Source organism: Labeo rohita, chromosome 1, assembly GCF_022985175.1.
Source record: "Labeo rohita strain BAU-BD-2019 chromosome 1, IGBB_LRoh.1.0, whole genome shotgun sequence".
NCBI classification, from domain to species: Eukaryota; Metazoa; Chordata; class Actinopteri; order Cypriniformes; family Cyprinidae; genus Labeo; species Labeo rohita.
In genome coordinates, this window is record NC_066869.1 from 20,357,292 (window position 1) to 20,375,334 (window position 18,043).

General features: G+C 38.5%; 2 protein-coding genes across 2 annotated transcripts in view; one reads left to right on the forward strand and one right to left on the reverse strand.

Moving 5' to 3' along the window:
• grin2bb (glutamate receptor, ionotropic, N-methyl D-aspartate 2B, genome duplicate b) overlaps nucleotides 1-6,407 on the forward strand; it is a 125,574-nt gene extending 119,167 nt beyond the window's left edge. The window contains 1 exon segment of the mRNA XM_051108973.1: nucleotides 31-6,407. Within this exon segment, the coding sequence (XP_050964930.1) occupies nucleotides 31-2,526 (2,496 nt within the window). The 3' untranslated portion in view covers nucleotides 2,527-6,407.
• Nucleotides 6,408-9,150: 2,743 nt separating this feature from the next.
• Nucleotides 9,151-16,762, reverse strand: si:ch211-243a20.3 (uncharacterized protein LOC100151507 homolog). Its single transcript, XM_051122603.1, has 4 exons — nucleotides 16,632-16,762; nucleotides 14,246-14,376; nucleotides 12,899-13,028; nucleotides 9,151-10,596 (listed from the first exon to the last, which is right to left on the reverse strand). The coding sequence occupies exons 2-4, from the start codon at nucleotides 14,364-14,366 to the stop codon at nucleotides 10,281-10,283; spliced, it is 567 nt and encodes a 188-aa protein (XP_050978560.1). The 5' UTR covers nucleotides 14,367-14,376; nucleotides 16,632-16,762; the 3' UTR covers nucleotides 9,151-10,280.
• Between the last annotated feature and the right edge of the window lie 1,281 nt (nucleotides 16,763-18,043).

The window sequence follows — 18,043 nt, forward strand, 5'->3', positions numbered from 1 at the left end:
TTGCTTTCTCTCATTTTATCTGTCCAACAGGGCATCTACAGTTGCATCCATGGTGTTCAGATTGAAGAGAACAAATCAGCCCTTAACTCACCATCAGCCACTATGAACATGAACATGAACAACACCCACTCCAACATTCTCCGTTTGTTGCGTACTGCCAAAAACATGACCTCAGTGCCTGGGGTCAATGGTTCACCTCGCAGCGCATTGGACTACAGCCATCGTGAGTCAGCCGTTTATGACATCAGTGAACACCGGCGTAGCCTAGCAGGCCACTCAGACTGCAAGCCTCCACCGTACCTGCCAGAGGACAACATGTTCAGCGACTATGTAAGCGAGGTGGAGAGGACTTTTGGGAATTTGCACCTGAAGGACAGCAACCTGTACCAGGATCATTACCTACACCACCATGGGGGCACGGGATCCGAACTGGCTCTTGGTATGTCGGGTCCCCTGCCTAACCGACCTCGTAGCTTAGGGAGTGCCAGTTCATTGGAGGGTGGGTACGATTGTGACAGCTTAGGGGGAGGGGTAGCGCCCATCTTTACCACCCAGCCACGGCAGTCGCTGACACATCGGAACAGGGAGAAGTTTGACCTGATTGCGGGTCACCCGACCCAGTCGAGCTTCAAGTCCGGCCTGCCAGATCTGTATGGAAAGTTCTCCTTCAAGGGCGGGGCATCCAGTTCAGGGTTTATTGCAGGACACGACAGGTATTGCGGGGGAGGTGGGGTGGGTTCAGGAGGGGACGACGGAAACATTCGATCCGACGTGTCCGATATTTCCACTCACACCGTGACCTACGGGAACCTCGAGGGGCATGGCAAGCGGCGCAAGCAGTACAGGGACAGCCTAAAAAAGAGACCCGCTTCTGCCAAGTCTCGGCGTGAGCAGGATGAGATTGAGCTTGGCTTCAGGAGACGCCCCCACCACACAATCCACCATCATCACCACCATCATCCAGCAACGCAAGCACACCGCTCAGCCACCCCACCCGTGGAGCGCAAGAGCCAGAGAGGTGGTAACAGCACCTCCTATCTGTTCAGAGACAAAGAGAATTTGAGGGACTTCTATGTGGACCAGTTTCGAGCCAAGGAAGGGGCATCCCCATGGGAGCATTTGGATTTAAGTGATGCTCCAGGAATGGGTGGAGGAGTGGGACTGGGTGGAGGCGGTTGTGGTGGAGTAGTTAGTAGCGGTGGTGCTGGGGGAGCGTGCACTAGTTTGGTTCCCATGGAAGATTTCCTGAAAGGTAAATCCAAGAAGACAGAATGTAAGGGTGGAATGGGAGGAGGATCGCCTGGGCAACAGGGCCATGCATGCTGGGAAAAGGGCATCGGAGGGGTGGGAGGGTTGGCTGGAGGGGATTGGGAATGTCGCAATTGCCACAGCGGAGGGGTTGGAAGTGGAGGAAGCAAGCCAGTTTGCATGCATGGGGGTGGCGGGGCTGGGGGCTATCCGGCTGCCGGGGGAGTTGGGGGAACCGGTGGAGGGAGTGGACAAATCTCAAGCCGCCCTAGCTCAGCCACCTGCAAGCGGTGTGACTCGTGCAAGAAACCGGGCAACCTGTATGACATCAGTGAGGACAACCACCTCCTCTTGGATCAAACTGGGGGCAAGCACCCTCTGGAGAGCGGAAAGGGAGGGGGAGGCACAGGGGCCCAAACCCAGGTACAGAGGCGGAAATTTGGCCCAGGTGGTAAGGTTTTGCGCAGGCAGCACTCTTATGACACTTTTGTAGAGCTGCAGAAGGAAGGGGCGGGCAGGATGGGTGGGTTCGGAGGCAGTGGCGGAGCGTCTATGCTTCCTCCACCCCGAAGCGTGAGCCTAAAAGACAAAGACCGCTACATGGAGGGCACGAGCCCCTACGCCCAGATGTTTGAGCAGTATGCGGGAGGGGAGCGGGAGACATCATATTTTGGGGACAGAGGGAAGGGTGGGGGTTCATCATTTAGCTTATTCCGTGGGGGTGAAGGTGGGTTGCACCGTCGCTCCGTGGGTGAGAGAGACATGAGGGACAGGGATAGAGGCATGATGGGAGGAGGTGTGGGCGGTACCCGAGGGGTCGGGACTTACTCCTTGTCTAAATCTCTCTACCCAGATAAGGTGAACCAGAACCCATTCATCCCAACCTTCGGCGACGACCAGTGTCTATTACACGGTGCCAAATCATACTACGTCAAAAAGCAGCAGGCACAGCCGCAGCAGCAACAGACGCCACAACAGCAGCAGCAGCAGCAACAGCTCCTCAACAACAGTCGGTCTGACTTCCGGGGCTCCATGGGGGTGACTACCTATTTGCCTGCGTCCGCAACATCTGGGGTGCTGTCCAATGTGACCCCTCGGTTCCCCAAGGAGCTATGTCTGGGCGGGCCTCTTGGCAACCACCACGGTGGAGGACCTAGCAACAACAAGCTGCTGTCAGCAAGGGATGGGTTAGGAATGGGTCAAGGACAGAGACCGTTTAATGGCTCGAGCAATGGACATGTTTACGAGAAGCTCTCCAGTATAGAGTCTGATGTCTGAAGAGGGGAGTCAGAAAATGTAGAAAAGAAGCCAACGGACGTGTGGAATGATGACTGAGAGAAAACTGAAAAGGCAGCATGTAATTAGTTTCTTCATGCTCACAAAAAGAGGAGGAAACCGCGTGTGAGGAACTGACTCATGCTTTCATTAAGTTATGCGGATCATGCGCTGCCAAGCATACGTATGTACATAGAAAGAGGGGACCTGCCCACTGTCGAAAAGTTGAGATTAGGGGGAAAAATCGGTTTATTCCTCTCTTTTATTCTCTTGGGTTTTTTGTATATCCCACTATTTCCCTGCTCCTAACATCAAAATAGTGGCCAATCCAGATGGAGACAACCGTGTACAATCCTTTGTACAATTGTGGATGGAAATCAGTTACTCTTTTTAAGCAACAGGGTAAAACTTACAATAATTGTATTGATAATGTTCTTGATAATAATATTATTATATATTATTACAATGTTTATGATGTTCCATTTGGGCTTGGTTTCTGGATGTTTTATGCTGTTATATATTTGTACTGTAGTTTCAGTTCTTAGTTAACAAACCACTTTGCGGGAGGCTTTTTTGATTTGTCAACTGAGCTTATTTGATTGTTAATTGAGTTGTAGACAAACTTGGATTCCATTAAGGTTCTTTATTATTGGTTATTCAAGTTTATTTTAACAGTATGGAGTGCTGTAAAATGTGTGTACAAGGCATGATTTGCAAAGTACTTCAGCTGTACTTGAGATATCATTGTGAAGGAAATGTATTATCACCTTATTTTATAGTTTTCCGTTTGTTAGGACAATATTGGTTTAATACACAGCACGTTATGTGCCTTACCAAGACTTACAGAATACCTGATTTACAGGTCACATTGCCATGGTAACTTTCTGGTCACTGCACACAGACTTGTCAACGGAGGATTCATATTATTCTGGATGGTACAAGCACTGATATGGAATATCCAGCACTGAGGAGACATAAAGTAGGCTAAATGTGTTTATAGTATTAATCTTGAGAACTAGGTTCTAAAGAAAACCAGATACATTATTATTCTAACAACTTCTAATACTAGGAACATAGGATATTTGAGGTTTGCACAACATTGTACAGTACACAGTATCCTCTCTAAGAGTTGAGACGTGGGGCGTTACATTTGTATGGTGTTATCTATAACATAGAAACAAAAATCAATTAATTCATGATTTTTTTTTTCTCCACCGTCCCCCATGTCTGAGCAAGTCTTTGATCAAGCAGCAAAATAACAACTGTGTCATGGATTTGTTTCTTCTTAGAATGCAGTTAGTATTGGATATGCTTATCTGTACTTTCCTTAGGGAGACACCAGTGCACAGTATGTAGGGTTTTGCAAGATTCTCAGCAAATACTTGCATTTTATGTAAATATTCATTTTTTCCACTCTGTACAGTGAATAGACAGAAAGGATGTAACTCTACAGATTTATGTTTTACCATATTGGTTAGATGATATTTTAAGATTTTCATTAAAGGTTAACAATCCAACTTTGCTGCAAAATGTATCAGTTAAAAATCAACAGATGGACAAACATTAAGATTTTTTTTTCTATATCCTCCCTACTGTTATTCAGGCTAATACAATCCTTTACTGCACCTGTACAGCAGAAGTGAAATTTTGTAGATATTTTAGTTTATGCCAGTCAGAGTGCTTTTTTTTTTTTTTTAAATAACTTAAGACATGATAATGGTGGGGATGACTCCAGTTATTTCCCCTATCCATTTGACGTTAATTTGCAGTTTTAATACCCACTTATATGAAGTAGAGGTATTTCTCAGGAATTTTGGATGGGCACAGGCAAAAACAAACATATCATTTAACTAAATTGCCTAATTACTTAAATCAGTAAACCAGTGAACTCATTTAATTGGATAAATGAGAGCCATGTGAGGTTCATTGCAAGTATTTATGACTTTTTTTAGCGTTTTTGAAACCACAAATGAACTCGTGACAGGGCAGTCAGAAGACATTGTCTCTTTTTTGAACTTTCGACCCACAGCTTAGATAAAATCCTTTACTTGAAGTTTGTTGTGTTTATTACAGATTTTCTTTCTACATTTTCTTTGTGAATGAACTGTTAGCCAAACAGATCTCCACTTTAAGCACAATATTTATAATATTTGGTTTATAATTGATGTATAGCTATCGATTTGTGAATTTTTATCTTAACTTTTTGCCACATTCTTTTTTGACTCAGTCGTCTTTGTGTGAGAGTTTGTGTTTAAGATGAGCATGCATGTCTTTTACTTATTTATTGCCATATCTTTAGTGTTTCACACATTTATGTCTTTTTAGATATCATGCCTGCTCTTTGTGGGTGCAATATGTTGATAAACTGCGCATCATACAGGTTCGGGTCGTACAATAGATGTGGTGATTCAAATGAATTGATAAGATCTTTGAAAATGGATATGTATGGAATAATAACTCATTAAGGAAATTAACCGGCAATCCCAAACTTGGGTGACATTGCTAGATTTCGTCAGGAACATTGCCATTAGTTTAGTATAATTTTTAAAAACCATTCTTGTGTCCATGTAAGGCTAATTTTGTCACACAAGATTTTTTCACTTGCTCTCACAATACCTTCTTTGCATGATACCATTTTTTTAAAGTACCCTTAAGATTTTTACGCTTGGTCTACTTTTCTCATTTTAGTTTTATTTAGTAAATCCTTTACAGATATCTCATAAGATATCAGTGTGGCATTGCTTTAAGAGCTATAGATATGGTTACAGACTTAGACCACTGCATTTCCTGTCAATCTGTGTTTGTACCGGAGAGAGTCGAGCCTATAGTTTTCAGTAGTAGTACTATGTAGAAGTAGTATTGTGTGCCTGGGTGTGTGAGTGTCAGGGACAGATGCCTTTGCTCTTCCTGAAAAGCTTTCCAGTTTTATCTTTCATTTTGATTTTCACTTTAAAGATGTGGCCTTGTAAAAGCACGCTAATATCATTTGATAAACACAGGTTAAGTGTGAGACGACATTTGCAGCAGATGATACAAGGGAGGTGGGCTGATAATATGGGCGGACAAGGACGGGAGGGACAGTAGCCAGTGTTCGGTGTTATTTCAGTATTTTATTTCCCTTTTCATTCATCCTCGTTTGAACTAATCTCTTTCTTTACGACTGGTAGGATAAGACTACAGTAGTTTGACGCCATTGGTTTGTCATTTTAATGCCCTCCCCAGTTAAGGTACGTCACATATGATTGTACGTGTATCTGAAATCATATGCTTGATTACCTCTGTATGTGAGTGCGCGCAGGTGTTTGCGTGTGCACATTTGTCTGTGCACGTGTGTGTGTGAGAGTGTGTGTGAAAAGGAAACAGAGCACAGTGCAATGGTTATCTATTATGTCTGCTGTAAATAATTCTGTCCCCTTTCCATAGCCTTTTAATATATGGAGACGAATATTTAAAATTTGAGATACATTTTTGTCTGGAAGATTTTTTATAGCCACATGGGGAAAAGTTATTAGACCACTGGACCAGGAGCACAGTGCCATTCTAATAGCATCCGAGAACCAGAATTCAAGACAAAATTTACACCTCTGTTGTCTTCAATTCTGTCTTTCTTGTATTTTAACCACTTATTTTAAATGTTACTTATGGATCAGAACTGTACAGATTCTGTAAATACGACAACAATGGTTTCTTTTTTCTGTTTTTGTATAGAGAGAGATTACATGTGTTAAGACTACAATAATAATTTAATGAGACATTTCACAATACTTAAGCTATTGAGAATACAGACACAGTGTGAAAATAAGTGCTAAGATATATTCTTCTGTCTCTTTGTACAAAACAGTGTTGACTAAAAACAAAATAAATGGGAGATATCTCAAGCCTCATAGTCCCTCTGTGTGTTTCCATACATCTCCAGCAGCAAAAAAAAAAAAAATCTGAGGGGAAATGGTGACACTCCTTTTTTTCTGTGCCATCGTGAGCCAAAAATGAATCTCACTCTCACTCAAATTGTGAAATGTGTTTTTTATGTATGTGCAGATTTAAGCTTAGGTTTGCTTCGTGACATAATGTACACGAAACGTGAATGAGAGCTTCTCAGCCGCTGGTGTTGCCCTGGATACCTCTGGTTCACCGCATCATGAACAAACTGCGAGAAAATACTGATGTCACTGAACTTACCTCTCATTTCTGTATCTATTGATTCATGTCAAACATATTCTGATTATCGATTCCTGTATGAAACTGCTGTTCCTAATCCTGAGAATGTCATACATGCTGTTTATTTTTAAAGTAATAGCTGTTTATTTTAAAACCATTTGCAATTCAATATTTCACAAACCTACTCTTTCTATTCCTGTCTCACTCCCCCACTCTCTTTTTCATTCCCCTTTCTCTCTCTCTCTCTTTCTTTCTCTCACATGCTTCCTTCAAGCAGCCAATCACAGAATACATTGCAACACATGTAACTATTTCTTGACAATTAACTGTTACCTAGCAACTGGACCTTTAGAGAAAGAAAGAAACTGAGAGAGAGAGAGAGAGTGACGGAGAGAGGAAGATAGAGACAGGAATAAGAAAGATTTGTGTAGTATACTGTGTCTTGGTTTGGGTGCTACAACATATTACACAGAAACAGCAAGTACAGATGATACGCAACACCCACACTTGTCCATGGCGACAGGGAGAAAAAAGACGAAGAGAGCTAAACGTAAGCAGGGAAGTTGAAGGAAGGCGTGACAGGTACATACATACAGGAAGTCGTGAGTGGAAAGATTCACGAAAGTAGTTAACAAGGCACGACGAGTCGCAGCCGTCAGGTTCGTTTAAAAAAGGACGGATAACGGACGCTTGTTTACGTCAGACGAAGTTTATGTTCATACGTACCAATATTCCCTCACACCTCCTCACCAGAAGACTGAAATATAAGCAAACATCCCCTCTTGAAGTCTGAAGTGATGTTGGTTCGTCTGTAAGTCCTGCGTTGACCAAAAACAGTGGCCCACAGACTTCAAACGTTCCTGTCAAAGTAACGCGCGTTGAACTAACCGTCGCAACACTGCCACCATGTGGCCGGAGTTACATAACGCTCCAGATTCAATCTCGCTCACATCTGAAGAGGTAGTCTAGCTATGGTTTGTATTTTCAGCTGTTAAAACTACACCACTATGATACTTTTTGTTACGTAAGAGCACAAAAAGTCGATAATCTGTTCTAGATAGAGTGCGTTGTGTTACAAAGCAATTGTGTCCCTCATTGCAGATGTTCATAATTAGTGTTCAGTATTGTTTGAGGGAATGGATGTCATTAGTGAGTAGCATACTGCTGTTCTCTATTAGAGAGTGTGAAAGGGCATATGTGAGTGATATTTAGTATTTTATATGCAGCAGGATTTAATGTGTGGTATATAATAGGACTCAGCTCTCTTATACACAGGAACATTATTTTAATACAAAATTTGGAAGCCTGGGAGAAATGATGCCAGCCGGCTGACATCATTTATGAAAAGCATGTGAAGGGAGATGGTTGGCACGCATAGAGCGTAATATGATGATAATTTAATAATAACCACATGCTAACGTCTGCATACATACAGGCGCACGTGTATAACGGTGGCTACGTAAAGTTAAAGTCAAAAGTTTACATACACCTTGCAGAATCTGCAAGTTGTTAATTATTTTAGCAAAATAAGAGAGACCATATAAAATGCATGTTATTTTTTATTTAGTACTGACCAGAAAAAGATATTTCACATAAGATGTTTACATATAGACTGCAAGATAAAACACTAGTTGATTTTTATAAAAATGACCCCGTTTTAAAGTTTACATACACTTGATTCTTAATACTGTGTTGTGACCTGAATGATCCACAGCTGTGTTTGTTTAGTGATAGTTGTTCATGAGTCCCTTGTTTTTCCTGAACAGTTAAACTGTCTGCTGTTTTTCAGAAAAATCTATCAGGTCCCACAAATTCTTTGGTTTTTCAGCATTTTTGTGTATTTGAACCATTTCCTGCAAAGACTGTATGATTTTGAGATCCATCTTTTCACATTGAGGACTCATATGCAACTACTACAGAAGGTTCAAGCACTCACTGATGCTTCAGAAGGAAACATGAGGCATTAAGAGCAAAAACCTTTTGAATTTGAAGATCAGGGTAAATTTTGACTTCTGGGAAACATGTAAATATCTTCTGTAGATTCTGAACGGCAGTAAATGAAAGAAAATATGATATTTAGGCAAAATAAGAAAAATGTACACATCTTCATTCTGTTCAAAAGTTTATACCCCTGGGTCTTAATGCATCGTGTTTCCTTCAGAAGGATCAGTGAGCGTTTGAACGAGCGTGATAGTTGCATATGAGTCCCTCAGTTGTCCTCAGTGTGAAAAGATGGACCTCAAAATCAATAGAAATACACAAAAATGCTGAAAAACCTGAAGTGGGACCTGAAGGATTTTTCTGAAGAACAGCAGGCAGTTTAACTGTGCAGGACAAACAAGGGACTCATGAACAACTATCACTATCTATAACTATCACAATAAAAAAAAAGGATTATTCAAGTAACAACACAGTATTAAGAATCAAGTGTATGTAAACTTTTGAACAGGGTCATTTTTATAAATTCAACTATTATTTTCACTTGTGGTCTATATGGAAACGTCTTTTATTTGAAATATCGTATTCAGGTCAGCACTAAATAGAAAATATGCATTTTGCATGGTCCCTCTTATTTTGGTACAATAATTAACATTTTGCAGATTCTGCCACCAGAAAAAGTAAAAAGAAAATCTCCTTAATCCCCTTGAACCATACTAATCAAAGTATACTGTAAAAAGATTGTAATTTTAATGATAAAAGACTGTTAAAATACTACAGTGGAAACGTATTCATTGGTAAACAGTAAGTTTCCTTACTATATACAGTGAAAAATTGCAATAGACATTTCATGTAATTTTGCGGTAAAATACAGCTTTTGAAAGTGAAAAAGAACCACAGCTGCCAGTTTTTAATAGGAAATTTTACAGATTTTTTTTTTTCTTTAGCCGTAAAACAGACATTTTATATTTTACTGGATATTTCTTTCCTATTAAGAACTGTGCCAACCAAACACAAAAATACATAACATAATTGAACATAAATAAGAAAATTAAGTGTCTGGTTTTGTTTACACAGAACTAAGGATTTAATTTGTAATTGTAATATGTTCCATCAGAGATATTCAACATTCAAGAATTAATATTGTGTATATTGTGTCAGCCAACCCCTACATTCAGTTCAATACTTGAGGACAATTAAAAAAATGAATAATTAATCATAAAAAGAAGCAAAGACAGAATTATATTTTAAAGTATTAAAATTTATTCACCTGATTTTATTCCTGTCACACACGTCTTTGGATATGATTCAACTGAAGATTCTCCACAGAAAATAAAAACTGATTGTATATGGCTTTATTGTTGTTTAGCCTTGTTTTGGAAAGAGCTGGAGTAATCTGTTTTTACTCTCAAGTAACTTTTTTTCATTTGGTATTATCCTGCTGGGAAGGTTTTCCACAATCAACATTCCCAGCATTTGCTTTTCTGCCAGGGAACTTTAATCGCACCTTTGAGACCCAAACGTGAAGGAGTACAGACAAAAGAAAATGAATGCACACTTTTATAGTATACTAACATTTCTTATCCCCAATATAAAGGACATTTCCTGAATAACATTAATACATTCGATTATAATATTTTCAAATCTTTTTATCTATCCCTCTACCTCTCACTCTCGCTCGCTTTAACCCTTCCATTTTCATTCCTGAACACTTTCACGCGTCTGGTTTTCACCCCCTTGTTTACAGGACGGACCACTCGAACCATGTACCGCCGTGGATACTTCGCTTGACTCGGTCCCACAGTCAGAGGAGCCGTTTCCTTGCCATCCCCTCCTTCCTCCCCCTCCTCACGGTAACCATGATGACGGAGGAAGGGTTCCAGGGTTGCTAGGCGATTGTTAAGATCTGTGATGCGCCTCTGTAAGTGGGAGACTTCTCTGAAGAGATCATTTAGGGACTCCGAGAGAGGACGAACCCTGTGAAGAAGGAGAGAGTGTGAAATGGGGCGAGATAGAAGAGCCTTCTATGTTTGTATGTATGTGCAAAAACATCTGTAGGCTTACGAGAGCAGAAAGAGTGTATAATCGCTTTTCTGAGTTTCTTTTGTAAGGGTTTGGCACACACTTAACACACAAAAAAGTCAGTGTATTAAGTCAGACCTCCAGAACAGACCCTATAAATATGTTAATAATGCAGTATTGATGCGAATAAGGAGATTTCACATGTTTTAGCATACTAAAATGTGGGTCCAGAAAGTCAAAAAACATACATTCACAGGACGTAGTTGAATATGACAAGGCTGAGCTTCTGGTCCTCCTAGCCAAGACCTGCCTCACAAAAACTCAAAAGGTCACACCGCCATTGCCTCCAGGTGTGTTAAAACGCTCTGTGCCACAGGATGATGAGTCCTTTGTACACCACATTATGACAACTGTCCAATCCTGCTGCTTCACGGATAATAACAAAAGAAAAACAAAGCCTTTTCTCCACAATTTACTCTTCTCTGTGGCTTATCTGGTCTCTAACATTTTGAAAGCTAGACTACTGCAAATTTCTCCTGGCAATTGCCATACAGTTTCTCAAACGCATCCAAAATGCTGCCATCTGGCAACGCGTTGTTGTTCTATGCTTTTTGCGCGTATGTTTCTATGTAAACACACATTATATGTACGTAACAGTATATGACCATTGTGCTACTTTTTCAGCCATACTGACTTGCTCAAGAGCGCCTCTTTTTAAAAGTCGCGTCAGGTTAAAGTACGTTCTAAACCCCGCGTTTTTTTCGAGAGGGTGCTCACTGCAGAGCCAAATGGGAGGAGCTGGAGCTCCAGCTCCCCCTTGCTGGAGGTAATAGGTGGAGATAGACACCTAACCACACCCTAACCCTACCCCTTACCCTATCCTAAACCTAACTCCACCCATTAGTTCACACAGAGGTGAAGCTGGACCTCCAGAGAGGGGGAGCTGGAGGCCATTCGGCTCTGCAGTGAGCAGTACTTGTTCTTTTCTCGAAGTTCGAGTCTTCAAACACAAAAACAAGAACGTACGTTTCAAATACAAGTATCCTTTAGCTTCAGCGTTTCAATGGCGGACATACGTCTGTTGAACCTTTCTCACGAGCACATTTGTTGTTAGTTTAGTTTAGTTTAGCTTACAGTTTTTGTTCTTGGTGCTTGAGGCTAAGCTTCGCATGCTTTATCATCATCAGCTGATCTGATCTGATCTCGTAATTGCAATTTGATTCATACACGTAATTCTTAAATCGCTTTGGGATGCCTTATGAAGCAAAAATATATGGGAATATAGCCTACTGGAAAATATAATGCAAACGATTAAATAATACATTACCATATATGAGCAAATTGTTTTTTTGTTCCTTCAGCATTCTGCAATATATGCATGGACAAAGTATGTTTAGCTTATATATTGCTACTAATAAGCAATGCAGATTACTGCACTAAATTTTTCCATGTAATAGCTTTCTTGAAACAATTTCATTTTCATGAGTTAATGCAATATATTCATAAACTTTTATCTCACTTTATAGTTTGCATATACATTTCATGTACAGTATGAAAAGATTTGTAGTGGTATATAAGAAAAAAGTTTTTGGACAAGATATGTAATGTATAAAGTAATGAATATAAAATTACATAGGCTACATTACATCACTAAATGTATTGCCACATTTTCAGTATATGAATATTATATATATATATTTCAGTTCATTGTAATATATTAACATAATATTGTATTCTGTATAGTTGTTAATATACATTAAATAATTTAATATATTGATCGTTAAGGAAATATTTTCTTTGTGTTAGTATAACCTCTGCATTTATGCATTGCATAAATGTAATTTGATCTAATATAAATGTTACACAGATTTATATATACTAAGGAAACCTTTCAAGTGTTGTTTCGATGCTTGTAGCTTAGAATCAGCTTCATGAAAACAATCTGCTTAGGGCTAGAGTGTAAGTCTGTTAAACTGCCGACTTCAGAATAACAAACCCTCAAAGGACGGTGCATCTTTCTAGTTCATATAAAACAGTCCTACAAGCAGCAAGCAACTTTTTTTTTCTTTTTTTGTAAGACAAGAAAGTTTTAGTGAACATAGCAAAGAGAAATAAAGTTGGTTTAAAATATTTTAAGTGTTGTACCAAAATGCATGTTATAAAAACATTAATTGCTTTACTTGTTTTGTACTTTAACACCATAGTACAAAGTCTTTTCAATGAATTTGTACAGGTATTAGGAAAGACAGCGTGTTACCTGGAGTAGTCTGGCAGAAGGGCATTGGGTTGTGAGTGTAAGAGAGTCTTGATATCTTTGAATATGCGTTTGCCCCAGGCGTCCAACACTCGAGTCACGCTGCGTATGTTAGCCACGTTCACATTCTCCGCTGCCGTGAGGGCAAAGACAATGAGGTTAGTCTCTAATAAGGCAGGCAACCACATGATGAGGCTGTCTGATACTTCAGAATGGTTTTAATCAGGTTTCTTTCACCGCACTACAGGGCTTTAACTTTAAAGGGTGGAATTAGGAGATATCTATTTGTGTTTTAGCTAGGTTGAGAGAAAAGGGTATGAGTTTGTTGGTGTACATTGGTCGATGTGATTTGTATTTTGATATTATCTCCATGAAATCTGGGCCAATCCAGACTGATTTACTTTTTCACATAGGCCAACACACCAATGATTGAAGCTGTTTTTGGGACGCATTTAGGAAAAGGGTTTACAAGACACCTAATATTCAGTAACATTATGAAGTGACCGCACTGACACTATCGAATGAGAACTAAACGTGAAGTAAATTTATCTGGATAATAACAATTGTGTTCTGTAGAGTTGCTTTATAGCTGAAATTTATTTCATTTTGATGAACTCTGCAGCATTGATTACACCGCTGTTATTAAACTGAATGAATCAACACTAAACTGACTTAAGGTATAATGGCATTATTGCCTACTGCAGAGCTGCTTTATTATTGATTTGAGCTTGTTTCATAATTTGATTCACTATTATTGAACTGAATTGAATCAGTACTGAACAGAATTGAGCTGAATAATGACACTTATAGAGCTGCTTTATACAGTTGAATTGAATTGGCTTCATAACTAATTAGCTTTGCAACATTCACACTGTTACTGAACAAAACGGAATTAATATTAAACAGTATTGTCTTTTTATGGCTGCTTTATAGCTAAAATTGTATTCATTTCATAATTGAAAAACTTTGCCAGATTAATGCTGTTATTTATTTATTTATTTATTACTGTGAATCTGCTTTGAAATGATCTGTATTGTATAAAGCACTATATAAATAAATGTGACTTGATTTTGACATGCAACTTTTCAACAAGCAAAGTACTAGGCCTGCCCAGTATCAATTCAAATTTCATCATATTCACTAAAAATGGGCTTTTATTAAAATAATTCTGCTCACCTAACACTACTTGCATGTTTATTTATTAAATATTAGGCTAAATTGATATTACTTTCAGCTATAAGAAAGCAGTCTCACCTCGGTTTAACACATTTTACCATTCTTAGCACACTTAATTGTGCACAATTTTACAGATTTTGTAATATTATTATGTTTTTTTTTTTTTTTTTTTACCTCCCTCTCTGTAGTTCCAGTTCCCATAATCCACTTCATTGCTCATCCCAAGGCATGGAGACAAAAACGCCATGACCACAATAGGCACCATGAGTATCATCTTTGCCGTCAAAACGGTCATGGTGAAGTGACTGAGGTTTAAAGGAGAGAAAGGGAGAAATATCAGAAAGTTAAACAAGTAAGAACAGTCCTAATGTAAGGCAAGAGATTTCAACCTTTACCCTGCCAATACATCTGGCACACGGGAGAGCACTTTGTGTTTTTTTTTCCAGGACAAACAGCCAGATGTGTTTTAGGGGTCGATGATACTGTGGAAAATTTCAGTGCAGAGGCCTGAATTTTTATATGATCATCTGTTTCATCATTTCTATATTGTTTGTACATTTCTCCTTATGGTACAGGGCTCTTTTTTGTTGTTGTCCTTTTTTTAAAGAATTTTTAAAATTAGAATTTAGTATTGAAGTTAAGGCTGGAATACACTACACGATTTTTGCGCGGTTTTCCGCTGATTTGCACTCTGCAGGGTTGCCAAAAGTTAGAGAGTCTGCAGAATTACTGGCATAAAGTTGGCTTGACATTGGACGTTAGATATTCGCAAATTTAGGGACCGTCTCTAAAGTTACATACGACATTAGTATACACTTTTCTAACTTCAATAGCATTTATAGCGAATGGCTTACAGTCACACAACCAACTGTAAAGTGTTCATGTAGGTGTCAACTATAATGCACACATTTTACATTTTTTATATTTATTAAAATAAACTGTAAATCATATGTTAAAAATGCGATTTTTCACTACTGGATAGGCTCAAAAGCAACATTTTCCGTAATTTAGAACTCAGTAGCACTTGAGGAGAATCACTTATGGTCACAAAAACAACTATGAAATGTTCATGTAGGTGTCAACTATAATGCACACCTTTTACATTTTTGATATTTATTGAAATAAACTGTAAATCAAAATTTTTTCTCCGTGACTATTACAAAGTCTGTAAGTGTACGAGACCCAGTATTTTAAGATGTGTTCAGCTTTTAAAAGTCGTGTAGTGTGTTCCAGAGGCACAAATCCCATATATGAGTCATTCTATAATTGTGGGTACATCTCATGTCCATTAAGTATATTTTTTATATATATTTTCAACAATGTCAAGTTATATGTTGAAAAAGCCATATCTTTTGTTCAAAAATGATGTTCATATCATTTTTTAAAGTTGCTCATTCTACTCTGCATTTAAGCATGAAAACGACCTCAAATATAAATTAATTTAAATAATTTTTATTAAGTTTTATTTACCAAACATTATTATTACATTGACAACCATTAAAACTGTTACTCTCAAGATCATTAATTATTTCTACTTTTATCATGGCATATAAACACAGTAAAAAATCTCAATGTTATTATGCAAATTTCCACTCAGCATTGGGTTAAGCACCTTCTTCTCTGATCGTTTGAAAAAGGAAAAATTATTAATTTATTTTATGGGTTTCATGCCTTCTTTTGTGCCGTATCCATGGAAAGTGCCTCATGCTCTTCACTTCCCAAGAACAATCACGCAAGTGTCGGGTATTTCCACTCTAATAAATGACTGCGATCAGATCACAGAATGACTCGAGTTCATTCACGAACACAGAAGGGAGATGGGCGACGGGTTGATTGTCTTGTGACCGGCCTAACTGATAGCAAACTCAATTAGCTTATTTGAAAGAAAATCTCCTTTGTGCTGGAACCACAAGGGCCAAAGCCACGGAGAGCTCTCTGAAGTAAGACTACTATAAAAAGGCAGAACTCAAAAGATGATCATTAGACTAAAACGACTACATTTCAGAGAAATGCTGCAGGAAAGCAATGAGAAACTGGAGTGACTCCACACTGAGAAGGAGTCCAGAGGGGACAGAGAGCTTTACATAATATTGAACTTGGAGATCATAGTAATTGACTTTGCAGAGTGAGTCACTAAAGAGGCATTTCTTAAAATGGCTCCATGTCGTGGCGTAGCAGATATCTGGATGTGCTCAGGAGCTCGAAAATCACAGGATTAATGTTTGATCAGGACACTTCTGTCAGATTTTACCAATTTCACACATTTTTTTTCAAATCATGCAGGCTTAAAAATGCAGAGAGAAAGAAATTACATGCAATAGGAATATCAATCACACACTTACAACAGATATAAACAAATCCACTAACATTTGGATTTATTGATTCCGTACACTTGCTGTAAAATTGATTTTTGATGCTTTATGAGGTCTAGACAAACCCCACTGCTATATATGAAGGCTTTATCCAGCAAATAGAGGGGAAATAGAAGGGTAGTAAAAAAAAGGAAATATTTTTACTTTTAAAGATTTAAATTTCACTGAAGTGTTACTAAGTTACTTACTTTTTCAGGAAATGAGATGTGGCTTTTTTTTCTCTATTTGTCCTCCTCTCCTCTGCTGTAATATTGCCGTCCTGTCCACTTCTCCTCTCTGAACAGTGTGTTGAAGTCTGTTGACAGTCAGTGTGCAAACACTAAACTTATGTCTGGCCTGCATAAAAACTATGATGCTGTGCACATTCACCTCTCTCTCTTTCCTCTGTCTTATTCTTTCCCCTCCCTTCGACTTTTTTTTCATACTTTTTTTTCTCTCTCCCACTTTCCTTTTCTCTCGCATCTCCTTTCGTTCTTTCTCTCCTTCTCTCCTTCTCTGTCTCTTTCGCCCCCCTCTCCATCTGTTGGGCTCTGTCTTCTCATTCCCAAACTATCACTCTTTTCCAGATGTGCACCTTTTCTGTAGATTTTTGTAAATGTTTTTCTCCCTTCAATCATTTGCCCTTTTTCTCTTATAGTGAGACACACTCACACACAAACAACAGACCTTATAATAAATAGTGATGACCTTTCATAGACATAATGGTTTTAATAATAAGATCATAATGCCTTAAAACTAAAATCTCCTGACATTTTGAAGCATTCTAAGCATTTCAAACATTATAAGTGTTTCAGATAGTGATAACCACTTTAAATGTCCTCATCAGTCAGTTTTTGACCCGTTTTACTTTGTGTGTGTGTGTGTGTGTATAGCCAAATCTGGATGCACACAGGATCTAGCAGGTTAGCAGAGCAGTCAGTCTCATAAATCAGGTCTCACATGATTTCTGTTATTTAATCAAAAGGCTCTTTAACATCGCTGAGCAAGAAATGCATCAACTTGCATGTGCCTTTCAGTCGGAATGCTCTTTATTAAAAACACTGCATTTGTAATTCAGTCTCTGTCTCACAGTATTATTTCCATGGTTACAGTGGGCGAATTTTTGTGGGCCACTACAATAAACGTCTGAATTAAACCTAGATAAAACAATGTTCAGACTTATATCTGTCTTATTTTATATACATATATATATATATATATATATATACTGCTTATTTTATATACATACATCGTATGTTTCTTATGTCAATATATATATATCTATCTCTCTCTCTCTCTCTCTCTCTTTCTCTCTCTATATCTATCTATATATATATATATATATATATATATATATATTGATATAAGAAACATACGATGTAGACTTATTCATATTTTTGAATTTAATGCAAGAAGACCATTTTTTGAAATTTCACAGTCAATAGAAGATCTTGTACAGACACTTCAAAAGACAAACTAGAGGTTCCTGTAAGGAAATGACCAACAAATTTAGATGCCTATTCTATTTTATGGTCATTTATATCCAGCAGTCATTTATCTTCTTTCAGTTTTTCTTCCAAAGTTTTTCTTTCTCACAAAAAATAGCTTGAAATCAACCTTT